Genomic DNA, 15,612 nt, shown 5'->3' with positions numbered 1-15,612 from the left:
GGAACTAGACATTTTCAGAAAGAAGGCATCCAAATAGCCAACAGATACATGAAGAGATGCTCAGTATCACTAAGCATCAGGGAAATGCAAATCAAAATCACAATGAGATATGACTTCACACCTGCTAGAACTGCTATCTTTAATAAGACAAAAGATAACAAATGTTGCTGAGGAAGTGGGGAAAAGGGAACCCTTGTTCACCACCGGTAGGAATGTAAATTGGTTCAGCCACAACAGAAAAGGTATGAAGGATCCTCAAAGTATTAAAAATAAAACTACCATCTGACCCAGCAATTTCACTTTTGAGTATATATCCAAAGGGAATTAAAACAGGATATCAAAGATATTTGCATCCCCATGTTTACTGCAGCATTATTCACAGTAGCCAAGGTATAGAAGTGTCTTAACAGATGAATGGATAAAGAGAAGGTGGTTTTTGCATACAATGGAATATTATTCAGCCACAAGAAGGACATTCTGCCATTTGCAACAACATGGATGAACCTTGAGTACATTGTGCTAAGTGAGGTAAGTCAGAGAAAGACAGATTCTCTATGATCTCACTTACATCTACAATCTAATAAAGCCAAAAGAAAGAGTAGCACAGTGCTTTCCACCAGCTGGGGCTGGGCCGATAGGAGAGATGCTGTTTAAGGGTACAAATTTCCAACTAACATGTGAACAAGTCCTGGGGACCTAATGTGAAGTATGGTGATTATGTACAATACTGTATTATATACATCAAAGCTGCTGGGAGAGTTGATTATTCTTACCACAAAAAGGAAAATATAATTTCATAAAGTGATGGAAGTGTAAGCTAACACTTCAACGGCAATCATGCTGAAATATATAAATGGATCAGGTCAGTATTTTCTTTTTTTTTCCTTTTTTTTTTGGCTGCACTGTGCAGCTTGTGGGATATCTCAGTTCCCCAACCAGGGATGGAACTCATGCCCCAGACAGTGCAAGAGTGGAGTCTTAACCACTGGACCCTCAGCGAAGCCTCAGGTCAGTACACTGTACACCTTAAGCTTACACAGTGTAACAAGTCAACTGAACCTCAACGGAAGAAAAAATCTGCCAGGTATTTTGCATCCATTCTCCGGCTGACGAACAGTAGTTGTTTCCAGCGTTTCGCTCTCATTGACAGTCCAGCTATGAGCCTTCCAGGATGAGCACAGGGCTCCCACTGCACACATGGAAATCTCTCTGCAACTACATCCAGAAGGACTAATGCTGGACCAAGAGTACTGTCACCCTTTAAGCAGGTAACAAAATGCCGTCCCAAGTGGTTGCATTCCTGTGCATTCCTTGAGCACACATACACTAGAAGGATACACATACCCCATAATACTACTGGTGAGTGATCTCCAGGTAATAGATTATGGATCATTTTCATTTCCTCTTTTGCAATTTCTAAATGTTACAATATAAACATCTTATCAATACCTTTAAATCCCCAAATGTCTGCAAATATGTAACTACATACGCTATAAATAAATATGCCATGAATAGGCAGTGTGTGTTGTACAGGCTCCCTGCATCCCCTTACCTCCAGGCCCCGTTCACCACCTCCAGCTCCAGGACGGTCTGCAGACGCTGGCAGCGCCGGGCCTCCAAGGTGATGCTCACTCTGCACTCCCCCAGCGGCTGTACTTGGCCACTCGATGGCTCGATGTCGAAGGGAGACACCTGATGGGGAAAAGGGTGAGGAGTGGGGACTCCTGGAACTGCAGAACTGGGGGCTGGCCATGACCAACCAGGGTCACCCCCAAGCTGCGCCTCCGAGCCCCCTGAGCGTTTCCAGGGTGCGGAAGAAGACAAGCGGATGGGGGAGCACAGATGAGCAAGTGTTCAGGGTGAAGAGAAGATGATGATGAAAACTGAATCTCCGAGGAAAGGAGGTGGAAGGCAGAGGGAGGCGCCTTCGGTGTGGTTGCTCTGAGAGGTCTGCCCGCCCTGCTGCGCAGGTGCGGGTTAGAAGCTGCGGCTCCAAGGAAGCCAGGCCAAGCTCCCAGACTGCGGCAGGGCCCAAGCTTCTACGTGGCCACAGATTTGTCCTTGCACTTCTGTGTCTTCTTGGGACAGAGCCCTCCCTCATATCCTCTGCTTTAGTTCCTCTCTGAAACACCTAGAGTACAGTAACTGATGCTCCTTTCCTAAGTTGTTTTACAGATGCTTAAACCACCGCCAAACAGAAGAAGTTAACTACTTGATGACCATGAGCGCACAGTCCCCCATGAGCTGGAGTCTGAGGACTGACACTGTTAATCGTTGTGACACTACCTTGTCATCAACCAATCAGAGAACTGTGTACAAGCTGATCACATACTCTATAACCCCCTTTCCTCACCTAGTCTCTAAAAACGTTTGGCTGAAACCCTTCGGGGGTTCGGGGCTTTTTGAGTGTGAGCCACCTGTTCTTGTCTGGCACCTTACAACAAACGCTACGCTTTCCTCCGCCACAACCCAGAGTGTCAGTAGATCGGCTTTACAGCATGTGGATGATCAGGACCCAAGTCTGGTTTTGGTAACACCCCTGTGATCCCTTCCCCACATGGTCACCCCCTCACCAAACCCCCCACTGAAGTTAGTTCACATTTACCTGATGTGTCCACCCCCTGCCCCATACCAGGTGCTAAAAAGGAAGGGAGAAGGCTCGGGGACTATAGTATCCCTGACTGCACGCCCCAGCACCCCTAGATGGGTCACAGTGGCTAGCAGGGTGTCACTGGGCATTGAAAGATCACAACCAGGAACAACATAACTTCTCTCTCCTCTCCTCCTTCCTTGAGACCAGACCATGAATGAGTGCAAGGCGCCTGCCTGCAGGGTGACCTGGCTGCCACTGCCCTGACCCACCCCGCCTCCCGCCTTGGCAGCGGCGCTGTGCTGTCTTGGGCCCCGTGCTCTCTCGCTGCAGAGGTTTCACCGCCCAGGCCCTGGGGGGTGGGGAGTAGGGCTGGCCTACACCTCAGGAAAAGTAGCTCTCTCTCCTGAGCTTTGGGTCCAAGCTTAGCTGGGAAGGGAAGAGCTCCTTTGTATTCTTCGCTCATTGTTTTTCACATGCACTCCATTTCACATGGAGCCCAAGGTATGTGTGTGTGTGGTGGTGGGGGGCAGGTTTTGGTCTGGGGCTGGGTTTCTGGATGCTGACTTGGGCACATCCAACAAACCCCAATGTTCTCAATATTACTTTTGAGAGTTCACAAGAATACAGTACAGAGAACTATAGAGATTGCTACCAGCTTCAATTTGGATATAAATCTTAATACAACATGAAATTGACAACTACTTCAATGATAAAATGTAGTTATTCTTCACAGTGGGAGGAAAAACAGACTGGGAATCAGGGAAATGGGATCTGATATGATTCTGCCACCTAGAAGCGGTGTGGCCCTGGGGAAGCCCCCAACCCCCTTTATATCTATCAAATGAGGGAGTTGGCTGAGGCCCATAAGTTTCCAACTGTGCTCTGGGAAATCCCAGGGACTCCCCAGAAGTCCTAGAGCAGGGGGGTGGGATGTGGGGAGGCAGGATGCCTGATCAGGGGGCCTCTGGTTCATACTCTACTGTACATCTTGGGCTTCTGTTGAAGGTTTCATTTGAATAAAAGGTTACTGAGAACACCTGTCCCCGTCCCAGTTCCAGTTTCTGGTTCCATGAGCCAGGCAGGGGGACCAGTGAGCCCTGGGGGTAGCCAGCATTAACTCCAAGCCTGTGGAACGGATCCCTTGGCGATGGTTTTGGCCACTCGACACAAAACTCTTCACTTCTGTTTCAGAGTGCCCAGTGGAGAAGCGAGGCTACCAGGTGAAGAAGAATAGTTTTCAGGGGGAAAGGGAGTGGGCAGCAGGACGGGGGACCTGGCTGAGCTTCAGCCAGAGGGAGGCTCAGACCCTCCTGACCCGGCCAGAGTCTCAGGTGCAGCGAGCGCTCCCACGTGTGAGGAGTGGGTGTGCTGAGCCAGTCATTTCCTCTGCCTGCTGGTGGTGTGGCCTGGGCTTGCTCAGGATTGAACACGGTGTTTAGACACGATGCCCAATTTAGACGTTGACGGTAAACACTTAGCCACTTTTAATATTTTCTATTTTCAGGGAAAAAGGAAGCGTGTTATTTGAGAGGCCATGATTTTCCTTTTGGAGACGCTTTGGTTTGGGCACACGCTCACCACCTGGTGGCCAGTCCTCAAAACTGCAAGCACGATCCTTGGGAGGCTGGGAATCCCAGCAGCCAGCCCGCCCTTTCCCGGAGGCCCTGGAAGCCTCCCTCCCAACTCAGCTGCCCACTTTCTTCCTGACTCCAGCTACTCTGACAGAGGGAGAAACCCTTGTCCTATTTCTGTGTCAGAAGGCAGAGAGAGGAACAGGAAAATCCAGTTTTCGGGGTTCCGGTCTGCTGTAGGAAGGATGGGGAATGGGGGGACACTGCCAGGCAAAGGTCACCAGGCAGGCTATTCCTCTCCCAGCCTGAATGTGCAAGCTTGGGTGTCAGGGTCTCACAGCTCACACACCACTCCTGGGGCGGGGTGACACCACAGGACTTACGTCCTCTCGCCTTTCTTGCAGGGAGGCCTGGCTCTCCTTCATGGCCCACGTGGCCGGGAGCTGGCTGAGGTTCCGGATCTGGATAAAGTTGGTGGCTTTCTGTCCCAGGCGCAGCAAACCAAACTGAAGGGCTGAGACGTCGATGACCAGGGCCGGCCCCTGAGGCACCCAGAGGGGCCGGTCACGGGGCCACCGGGGTGTGGGCTTGGGGCCCTACCCCGGTGCCCCCCTTTCCAGCCCGCCTTAGCCGCCTGGCCCCATCACAGGCACCTTAAAGGCAGCCTCGATGTGCAGTACCACGGGCGAGGGCGAGTCTTTGATCTCACACAGCAGGTCCTGGCTCATCGGGCCAGGGACACCCCCAGTAAAGTTCAGCTCAAAATCCTCCACCTCGCTGGGCTCTGGGAGAAGAGGGGTGAAGTGAGGTGGGGAGGCAGGCAGGAGCGGCTGGCTCCCTCTGTGGCTGGCCCAGATGTAGGGCCCCTCCTCATGTTGTGGCCGGGGCTGGGCTGTGACTGAGGCTGATCGTGGGGCCTCGAACTCCTGCCCAGGCTCCTGTGACCGCGAGCTCTCCCTCCCCAGCCAGAGACCCCCGCACTCCCTGCAGTACCGATGGTCCCCATGCAGGGCTCCACTTCAATGATGTGACAGTCGCTGATCTTCCCCCACATGTACCTGATGGCTGACTTGCTATTGTTCCACATCTGAAAGACACACCCCGACCCGGGCTCCCTGGGAGGCTGTACTTGCTAAAGGATTGAGGGGTTTGGGGCTCACAAAAGGTCCTCTCCAATCCCTCCCAGCTAATTCCCGGCCACTCGACAGCACCAACAGGGTTTGTGGGCAACATATCAGGCCAAAGACCTCTGGACCCAGGAACTTGTGCCGAGTTCAGCACCATCTCAACCAGCCCAGGCTGGGAAGAGACAACCACCTACCTTAAAATTCTTCTTCACGTTTATGCCAATATAGCTCTCCCCAGGGATGATGAGGGCATACGGTTCTAGGAGAACCTGGAAAGGTTCCACTGAGCCCTTCACCTCGATCTCCAGGACGATCATGTCATCCATGTGGTATGAGGGGTCCTTGGAGTTTTCCAAGTCCAAGCTGAACACAAACCCGCCATGAGCTAAGAGCCATTGTGTCCCCTATCTCTGGTCTTGGGAAAGGAAAGCACGCTCTGCCCACAGCTACCAATCCCCCTGAAATCAGAGGTGTCAGCAATGCCCCGAAACAAGCGAATGCCTGAAGCTGTGCTGGCAGCTCAACCACAGGTGAGGACCAAGGTCCCTCCCTGTGTTTCAGGAACCATAGGGCAGCCGCAACAGCCTGGAACTCCCCAGCAGCTGACTGGAGACCCCCCAGCGACAGCCCGCTTAGGGTACAGTTGGCAGAGGAGCCACCAAAACCTTCCTTCATTAGTCACCACCCCCCAGGGGCCACCGGTGGCAACCGTGAGCACGGGGCAGTTTCCAGGTTCCAGGGTGCAGTCAGAGAGATGTTCCCTGCGTGCAGAGCCCGCTCCAAGCCTGCTGCCAGGGCAAGGTGAGGAGCTCTCACCTGCCAAAGCCTGCTGGGGGTCAGGGGCTCATCGACTCAGTCCTGGGGCCTCCCCCTCCAGCATCCTCCCTGGGAGGGCAGGCCTGGTGCCCACCCATCAGCCAAGGGCCTGGGTCCTGCTCACCTCACGGGCTCTGGGACTTCCTCCAGCACCATCTGGAGCACACTGTGAAAATCCCTTGGCTGCAAGACAAACACAGCACCCTGAAGACGAAAGCCCACCCCAGGGAAGACTCGAGTCACAGCAGCAATCCTCCCTGTGGCCCGGCTGCCACAGACACCTTCCTGCTTCCCTGTGGCCTCTCCCCACACTGGGGGAATCAGGGGCTGCCAGGACGTGAGCCTTGGCTCAGAGACTGGGGGCCACTGCAGTCTCAAGACTGGCATGCCCACCTCTGCTGGGCCTGGGGGACAGGAAGGCCCTTGGCAGTGCCCTCAACGTGTCTGAAGCATCAAGCCTTCCAGGGGCTGAATGATGGCTGAGAGGTAGACCTGCTGTCTTACCAACAGGGGCCGCTGGGAAAGCCCGTCATGCTCCCCCTTTGCTTGTTACATACAGGGCTTCACTTTGGGAATCGAGGGCTGTGTGAGCCTTGCCCTGGGAAACCCCACCTCACTGCCTGGAAGCTGCTGTGAGCTGGGCAGGAATGGTAACACTTTTGATGGAGTAGAAACATGGAAGACATTAGAGTCGGAGTGAGGCCAGACTTGCTCAGGACAGGGTGTGTGGGATGGGGACCAGCAAGACGAGCTGCTTCGTCCTGCGCACCAAGCCCGTCCACTAGCCCCACTCTTGGTTAAGTGCTGGCCTTGGCAGGACACCGGGGGTCTCAGCAGGGTCAGCTGTGGCTTCGATGTCACCAAAGAACAGGGAGGGTGGGTGAAACCAGCATGACCCAACTGTGCAACCACCAAGATGGCCCCATTTGAACCTCTTGAGGGGAGAAGCTCAGGATGAACTTGTGGTCCGCGTGGGGGCTGAGAATGCCCCTCTTGGGGGTGATGCAGAAGGCCGTCTCCCTGTCTGGCTGGTACTTGATGCTGTCTGCGCTGTAGCTTTCTCCGGGCATCAGGGACCGCAGGTTGGGCTTCATGATCTGCCAGTGGAAGGCCAGCTCCACGTGCCTGCGGGGGCAACCCTGACAGTAGGCCGTGGAGCCAAGGCCATGGCTGCTGACGGCAGGCATGGGTGGGGCGGGAGATGGCAGGTGAGAACTGCTCCTTGTGCCAGGTAACAGAGCCTGTGTAATGCCTGGGTCACGAGGACAGCAGGCCAGGAGGCACCCTGAGGTCTGCCCTGGCATAATGGCGAGGCTGAGAGGATGGTCAGAGAATAAATGGCAATGAGAGCTGAACCCACAGAACTTCAGCTGTCTGACCCTGGGACTTGAGAGAGTTCCCCTCATGGGCCAGGCAGGAATTCTCTGGAAAACTGTTCCTGGTTAGGGATGGACCAGAGGATCTGGTTAAGGATGGACTAGAGGGGCTTCCCCGGTGGCACAAGTGGTAAAGAACCCGACTGGCCATGCAGGAGACATAAGAGACATGGGCTCAGTCCCTGGGTTGGGAAGATCTCCTGGAGGAGGGCATGGCAACCCACCCCAGTATTCTTGCCTGGAGAGTCCCATGGACACAGAAGCCCAGCAGGCTCCAGTCCACAGGGCTGCAAAGAGTCGGACGTGACTGAGTGACTTAACATGCAGAGGGTCTGGAGCAGCGCTGCTCACTATGACTCCCTGCAGTGCTGGACATCGTGCAGACCTGCTCTGTTCAACATGAGAGCCCCCAGCTACCCAGGCACTGAGCACTTCAAATGTGGCTGGTGCCACTGAAGTGAGTTTTTCATTTTATTTTAGATGATTTCCATTTAAATGGTCACCTGTTGGTAGCAAGTACCATGATGAACAGTGCACATCCGGATCCTCCCATCCTGTGCTCAGATTCAGGACATTAGGTTGGGTGAGGAGGGAGCGGGGTGTGTGCTGGGGTCCCACACAGGCATCACTCACGTGGCGTTTCTAATAATCAGCAGTTTGCTGGCCGTGGACTGAAGGTTTTCAGGTTCAAAGCGTATGAAGTGCTGGGCTGTTAAGTCTGTGAGCTCTCCGGGCTCTGGCTGACTTTTCTCACCAGAAATATAGATCAGGTCCAGAGCAACCAGCTGCCCGATTCCTGACAAGGTTAGGGGAGCAAAGTTTCACTAGGGCTGAAGTCAGGACTCTGGCTGAAGGCTGTCACAGGACCCAGGTCACCATCCACATGCAACTAACTGGCCATGATCGTGACCCCAGGAAGTGCACACATAGGGGAACAGGGAGCCAACAGCATACAGACTCATGTCACGTTGTCACAGACCAACAGGAGGTGACTCTGCTAACCTAGCACGTAATGGGCACTCAATTAATGCCTGCTGGGTGAGCTGGGTGGATGGTAGACAGACAGGTGCCAGGAAGGAACACGGCACCCAAGGAAACACAGGAGGATGCCCCCTCTAACTCTGCAGAAACCTATGGGCGCCCTGGCTGTTTCTGTGTGAGTCACTGGCAGTTCCCCAAAGCTCTAGGTGAGTTTCAAAGTAACGTGACGAAAGATGGTCCTCCAGGTTTCCACCTCTGTGCACTAGACGGCCCCTTGGGACAGGCCTGAGGGCCACACTGGCGTGGGTCTCTAAGGTCTGGCCAGAGCAAGAGGCCCCCAAACTGGAGCCCAGTGCCTGGAGGCTGCAGCATTCCGAGTGCACCACCGCTCCCCTCCCCACAGCCATGGACCGGACACCCGCCCTGGGAGCGCACCGTGCCCACCTGAGGTCACCAGCTCCTTTATCTGGCAGTTGTCGCACACGATGGCAAAGGTCTGCTCTGCCTTTCCCAGGCTGGTTGGGAGGAACAGGACCTGGGAGGAAAGGGCTGTCCTGAAGCCTCCCGGGAAGGGCCTTCTTCCCCATCACCTCCTCCTCTCGACCGCACTCCCTGCCTCGGGCCTCCCCTCCTGCCGTCTCCCTAGGGTCCAGCCCAGGCTCCGGGATATGAGAAGAGAATTCACAGGGATGGAAATAAAAATGGCTCTTAAACATGTTTAACCTCACTCATGATCAAAAATGGAAATGCAAACCAGCCAGAAAAAGTTTCATGCCTCCTACTGGCAAAGAGCAGAAAGTTAGCAATCATGAATGCAGTGACAGGATGTCTTCATTCTCTTCAAACTAAAGGTGCAGGGTAGGGTTTGGTGGGGAGAGACGGAGGAATATAAAGGCAATGAGGTTGGCCAAGATTTGAGAAAAGTTGAAGCTGAGTAATGAGTACATGGGTGATCCTTAAACTATTCGATTTTTTTATATGGGCTTTTTTGGGTGGGGGGGGGCGGTTCTTGGCCAGTTTCTGTCCTTTTTAGTATAGTTGATTTACAATGTTAGGTTAGTTTCAAGTGTACAGCAAGGTAATTCTATTATACATGTGTGTATGTGTACATATATATACACACACACATATCTATTTTCAGATTATTAGTATTATGATGATTATTATTTTGACTGAGCCACAAAGCTGGGGGAATCTTAAGTTTCCCAACCAGGGATCAAACCCATGCTCCCTGCAATGTAAGCACAGCCTCCTAACTACAGGATCACCAAGGAATTTCCTGTATATGTTTTAAAATGTCCATAACACATTTTTTTAAAGTTTGAAAACATATTGTGTTGGGAAAGACATGAGAAAACAGGCACCTTCATATACTATTGTTGGAAGTATAAAATAATATAATCCAAATGGTGGGGATTTGGCAACATGTACCATAATTAGAAGGGCAGAGGCCCTAGGTCAGCAAATGTACAACAAGGACTGTATCCTGCAGGTAGGACAGAGTGATGTATGTATAAGCTATTCACTGAGATGGCCAGAGATCAAAAATAATCTTCATATTCATCAGCAGGAAACGGCTGACCTAAATTAGTCCATACACACAGTGGAATACCATGCAGCTATAAAAAATGAGGTGTAGGAAGTACATGGTGCAGAACAGAGTGTAGAGTGGGCAACGATTTGTGTGAAGAAGAAATGGAAACATAGGAAAGAAAAAACCATGCGCTTATGTTGTCATCACATACGTCTGCAAGGGCACCCAGACCTGGTAAGGTTGTGGCCTGTGGGTGGCCAAGGGAGTGGGGGGAGAGGGAGCATTTCACCATGCATCTATTTGCATATTTTGAATTTTTAATCATGTGAATCTATTTATTTGGAAGTATGAAAAAGTTTTCAAACAAACAACATCCCAATCAGTAAACAAAATTTACAGAAACCACCAAGGCTTGGACCTGGGAGTGGACATCTGGGTCATGAAAACACGAAGGTGGGAATTCCCTGGCAGTCTAGTGGTTAGGACTCAGCACTCTAACTGCCAAGGGCCTGGGTTCAATCCCTGGTTGGGGCACTAAGATCTCATAAGCCATGCAGCACAGTCCAATAAAACAAAACAAAAAACCCCACAGAGGCAAAGGAAATCAAGCAAGCAGCTGAGGAAGCAGCAACCGATCATAAAGAGGTGGGAATACCTGCTACTGTCTCATCACCTACCTCCATGAATATGGCCTGCCCTGGAACCAGCTCAAACACCGACGGCAGGATCCCAAAGGGAGGCTGCTCAACAAAGCCCATGGTGAAAACAGCCTTAAAGAAAGCAGATGATGACCCAACAGTATGAAAGAAACGGTAAAGTCTCTTGTTCAGATGACCCATGTCTCTCCTCCAAACATCCATGTTGTGATTTGAGGGCTCTTACGGCATCCAGTCCCCTGTTCATGAAGAAACTGAGGCTCATCCATTCAGCCAGCACTTACTCAACCTGCACCAGATGGGGTTCTGACGTTTAAAGACGCGTACGTCACGGAGCATCTGCAAAGAGCTGCCTATTGGTCGGAGGTACAAGAAGACCACTGACAAGGGTTTCAGACGCAGAGCAGGAGGCGTGTGAAAAGGTCTCCCCCCGGAGGTGGGCTCCCTAGCACAGTCCTTTTCCTATTGCAGCAGCCTGTGTGGTTCGTGCCGGCTTCTGTGTCTGCCTCCATTCCCAGCCCAGCCCCGGCCGCGAGCTCCTGAAAGAAGCTGCCGACTTGTCAGCAGAGCTGCAGCCCCGATGCCTACCCAGGAAGCCACCAGCCCATGCCTCCAGGTCCCTGGCACGTGACAGCTATGAGTGAAATGTCTCAGGGAGCACGTGCTCTCCTGGATGCTTGTTTCCAGAGATGCACAGAAAGCAAGGTATCTCTCCTCTGAGAAAGATAACGGTGTGCATGGGCGTGATAATCAGTGTTGTCAGCACTCGGCTGCCACGGGGCATGCGGGGTGGGAGGGAGCCTGGGCAAACGGTGGGGCGGGGGCGGGCATGTGCGCACGCCCTGCTTCTCAACTCCAGCCGACAGGGCCACAGGGGATCCTGGCCCAGGCTGCACATCTTCCAGTGTTTCAGAGAAAGTGGCAATGTACATTTTTATATGATATCTTTTTTTTTTTTTTCTCAACATGGCATGCGGGATCTTAATTCCCCAACCAGGGATTGAACCCGAGCACCCTGCAGTGGAAGTGCAGAGCTCCACCCACTGGATAACTAGGGAGCTTCCTGAAATCTATCTTTAAATATTGACTCAAGATATGTTTTTAAGCAATGCTGGATTTCCCTACTGACTCAAGACAGTGAAGAATCTGCCTGCAACGTGGGAGACCCGGGTTCAATCCCTGGGTTGGGAAGATCCCCTGGAGGAGGGCATGGCAACCCCACTCCATTATTCTTGCCTGGAGAATCCCATGGACAGAGGAGCCTCGTGAGCTACAGTCCATGGGGTCACAAAGAGTTAGACATGACTGAATGACTAACACTTTCACTTTCAAGCAATGTTAGCTCAAAAATGTTTCGAGAACCTGTGCCAAATAAATATGCCACCAAATTCAACTAAAGAGCTTCCAGTTTGTAGCCTCTGCTAGTCAAACATTTGCCACAGTAATGACTGACTGAATGACTCAGTGAACAAATGAATGAATATAGTGACATCCAAGGCAGGCCTTGAAGGATGGGAGAGGTGATAGAACCTGTCCAGGGTCACACAGGTATTAAGGGTATAGCAAGAACTACAGTGCTATACTCTGTACCTCTTGATTCTTAAGGGACTGCGGCTATACAGTTCTGTCCACTGCGTTTCCAGCCCCAGGGGCACTCGAACAAGTCCCTCGCAGGGGTTACTGCATTCGATGGACTTGCTTTTTCCCAGGAAGCGCTGTGAGCACTCACCCTGAAGCTGGGCGGCGGCCAGCTCTTCTTAGGCATGATACAGAACTTGCCCACGCTGAAGCCCACGTTTTTGCAGATGAATCTGGTTATCTTCATGCCCCCAATGAGGCAGTAGCCGCAGTCCAGCACGGGCGACACTGCAGCCACAGGGGAAGATGGGCAAGAGAGACAGCACGGGTTCCCTGGAGGCGCGGCCCAAGCTGAGAGCAGCTCTTGGGGGCGGGGCGAGGGAGGGGGCGGGGCGAGGGGAGGGGGGGGCGGGGCGAGGGGAGGGGGCGGGGCGGTGGAGGGGCGGGGCGAGGGGAGAGGCGAGGGGGCGGGGCGAGGGGAGGGGGCGGGGCGAGGGGAGGGGGGACGGGGACAAGCCCCGCCCCTGCTTCCGCCTGCAGTGGTGCCCCAGGACGCCACGTGCGTGGGCCTCACGGTGTCCCCGAGCCAGTGCCGCCTAGGCTGGGGTCAGCTGGGCCGTGGCCTCCTTTTCTGATATGTGTCACCCAGAGTCCGCCTCCCTCGGGGAAGTAGGACGGTCAGGGCCTAACTCTGGAGGAATGCGGAAGCTTCCGGCAGGTCCCTCCGCAGGACTCAGAAGACCCTGCCTTAGGGGTCAGGCTGTGGGGTGCCACCCAGGGGCCCTGTGGGCAGGTGGTCCTTTAGAGGGGCACCAGCCCTCACCGATCCCCGTGGAGCAGCACGCACTTACACGTCAGCACCGGGGGCGGCCTCCGGGCCTGCAGGGGGATCAGGAGCGTGTGCGCTGACTGGGTCTCCACTAAAATAAAGTCATCAAAATCCCCAAGGCAGTCGGGAAAAAACTGGACAATGTACTGGCAGGTCATTCCAGGAGCCACCATTCCACCTTTTCCTGGGAACATCCCTGTGGGTGACAAAAGTGACAATGAGACTCTGGAGACCAGGTAAAAACCCCAGGACCTGGGGTGGGGAGGGCAGTGATGGGGCCCACTGGGGATGGCCAGGGAGGGCCATGCCTGGCCCTGTGGCTTAGCAGTTACTTTGTGGGCAGCAGACAGACACTTGCGATTTCTAGGGAGCAGAGGGGACACGATCAGAGTTGTTCTTAAGGAGAACACCGAGTCACAGGAGCAGAAAGTCTGGCTGGGAGGCCACTGCCGCGGCCTAAGTGAGGAACCAGGGTGCAGTGACGGTGAGCAGAGCAAGGACAGGACTGAACTGAGCTTGGGGGTACGATCCAAGGAGGACCTGTCAGGCTGGGGGCGGGGCGCTCTGCTGGAGGGCAGGTGGGAGGCCGCCTGGGAGCACGAGGTGTGCAGCCTCAGGAGTCACCCGAAGCCCCGTGGGGACGTAATCTGAGGCAAGGCCAGCATACAATTTCAAGGATGGGCAGGCCACTCCACCCTGAGCTCACCCAATCCCAGGGCGAAGTAGGGCGTGGACGGAGGGAGGACTCGAAGGTGGCGGCTGGTGGATGTGGTGTTCTGCAGGGAGATCACCATCTGTGCAGAGACAAAAGCAACACGTGTGGACACAGGCTATGAAATCTGGGGCTCACATAGTAATATGGGAATGGGGTGGGGGGGGTGAATGAAATGAGCCTGGCCCCATGTTGGTAACTGTTGAGCTGGTGAGGGGTCCATGGGGTTTCAGGTGACTATTCTATCCACTTTTGTTTGTTTTTAGAAAAAAAAGAAACTACAAGGTAAGCATGAAGGTGGGGGTAGATCTGACTCAGCCTCTGTCCTGTTTAAAACCACAGCAATGTTTGTTTTTAAATGTTTATTTTGATTTATTTGGCTGAGCCGAGTCTCCGTTGTGGCATGTGGGATCTTGGCTTTCTGACCAAGGATTGGATGTGGGTCCCCCACACTGGGTGCGCTGAGTCGCAGCCACTGGGCCACTAGGCAAGTCCCCAAAATCACAGCTAATGTCTATTGAGCTTCTCCTATGTGCCTCCTCGACTTCCCAATGACCAGTGAAGTGAAGTGAAGTGAAAGTCGCTCAGTCGTGTCCAACTCTTTTGAAAGGTGGGAACTACCTCTATCTTAGGGCAAATAAACTGACGTCCAAAGAGCCTCCTTCACTGGAAAGTAAGAGTGGTGAGAGTGAGCCCAGGACCCTGAAGCTCTGCCTCCTCACCTCTCACTCACTGCTCTTTCTCCACATATTCCATTTTTGTTGTTGTTGTTGACCACGCCACGTAGCACGCAGGATCTTAGTTCTCCAACAACCAGGGATCGAACCTGCACTCCTTGCAGAGGAAGCTAGGAGTCTTAACCACTAGACCACCAGGGAAGTCCTCCGATATAATCCTTTGAGCCACTTCTCAAGGCCCCAGGGGTGCTACCTGTATTCAGGGTTGTAACTGGGCCTCTCCCCATCACTCAGCCTATCCCCCTCATTAAACCCTGCCTTCTGTTCCCCGTCCCTCAGATCGGCAGACCCCTAAGGTCTCAGCACCTAGAAGTGAATTCACACAGTGCTGACCCCCAACAGCACTCGGCACAATGCCCAGCAAGGAAGAAGAACTCCACGCATGCACACACCTTTGGCTCCTATTTTGGGAAATACTACACTGGGAAAAATGTATGAGTTATAACACGACAAGCCATTTTTCCAGCTTAAAAAGTAAAACATGAAAAACACAGATGAAGCCTGGCCCCAGCCCCACACCAGAAAACAGCTCCATAAATTTGAAGCATGTCTTCATACTTTTATTAATAGGGGTGCATTCCTAAATCAACATTTAAGTCCATTTTTGGCCAGCACAACATACTGCCTCAATCCACCTGTGAACCAGATCCAAATTGGAGAGACCCACGTTATAATTTTTATTTCTCCAATATTGATGATGATGAGCATCTTTTCACAAGTTTGCTATTTTAGGTGTCCTCTTGTGTGCTATGTCTGATCACAGTGTCCATTTGCCATTGTGTACTTTTTCTTATTGACTTGCAGAAATTCTTTATATATTCTGGGCACTAACATTTTATAAGGTATATGTTATAAACAAACCCAAGTTTATAACTTGTATTATCTTTTGATGTATTATCTTTAAAATTTTAGTACACCAGGGGTCATCACACCCTACTTCCCACCTCCTAGAGCTCTGATTGCTGTCAGACTTGGGTAGGGGGGAGTCAGCTCCAGAATCACATCCTAAGGGTCTGCTGTTTTCAAGCCCTTCTGATGCCACATGTCACAGGCCAGGTTCCCCACAAAGTGGAGTCTTGTATCAGCTTTAAAATTGTAATGT

At 52.6% G+C, this 15,612-nt stretch overlaps 1 protein-coding gene across 1 annotated transcript in view; it reads right to left on the bottom strand.

Moving 5' to 3' along the window:
- DLEC1 (DLEC1 cilia and flagella associated protein) overlaps positions 1-15,612 on the bottom strand; it is a 98,907-nt gene that overhangs the window by 27,916 nt on the left and 55,379 nt on the right. The window contains exons 9-21 of the mRNA XM_020914822.2: positions 13,768-13,855; positions 13,084-13,257; positions 12,384-12,520; positions 10,676-10,768; positions 8,909-8,999; positions 8,117-8,279; positions 7,040-7,232; positions 6,232-6,290; positions 5,486-5,654; positions 5,158-5,251; positions 4,818-4,948; positions 4,548-4,706; positions 1,553-1,692 (exon numbers count right to left, since the gene is read on the bottom strand). Coding sequence (XP_020770481.2) covers positions 1,553-1,692; positions 4,548-4,706; positions 4,818-4,948; positions 5,158-5,251; positions 5,486-5,654; positions 6,232-6,290; positions 7,040-7,232; positions 8,117-8,279; positions 8,909-8,999; positions 10,676-10,768; positions 12,384-12,520; positions 13,084-13,257; positions 13,768-13,855 — 1,691 coding nt within the window. The remainder of the gene's footprint in view (positions 1-1,552; positions 1,693-4,547; positions 4,707-4,817; positions 4,949-5,157; positions 5,252-5,485; positions 5,655-6,231; positions 6,291-7,039; positions 7,233-8,116; positions 8,280-8,908; positions 9,000-10,675; positions 10,769-12,383; positions 12,521-13,083; positions 13,258-13,767; positions 13,856-15,612) is intronic.

This window comes from Odocoileus virginianus, chromosome 26, assembly GCF_023699985.2.
Source record: "Odocoileus virginianus isolate 20LAN1187 ecotype Illinois chromosome 26, Ovbor_1.2, whole genome shotgun sequence".
Taxonomy (NCBI): Eukaryota; Metazoa; Chordata; class Mammalia; order Artiodactyla; family Cervidae; genus Odocoileus; species Odocoileus virginianus.
This window is presented reverse-complemented; position numbering and strand designations above follow the sequence as displayed.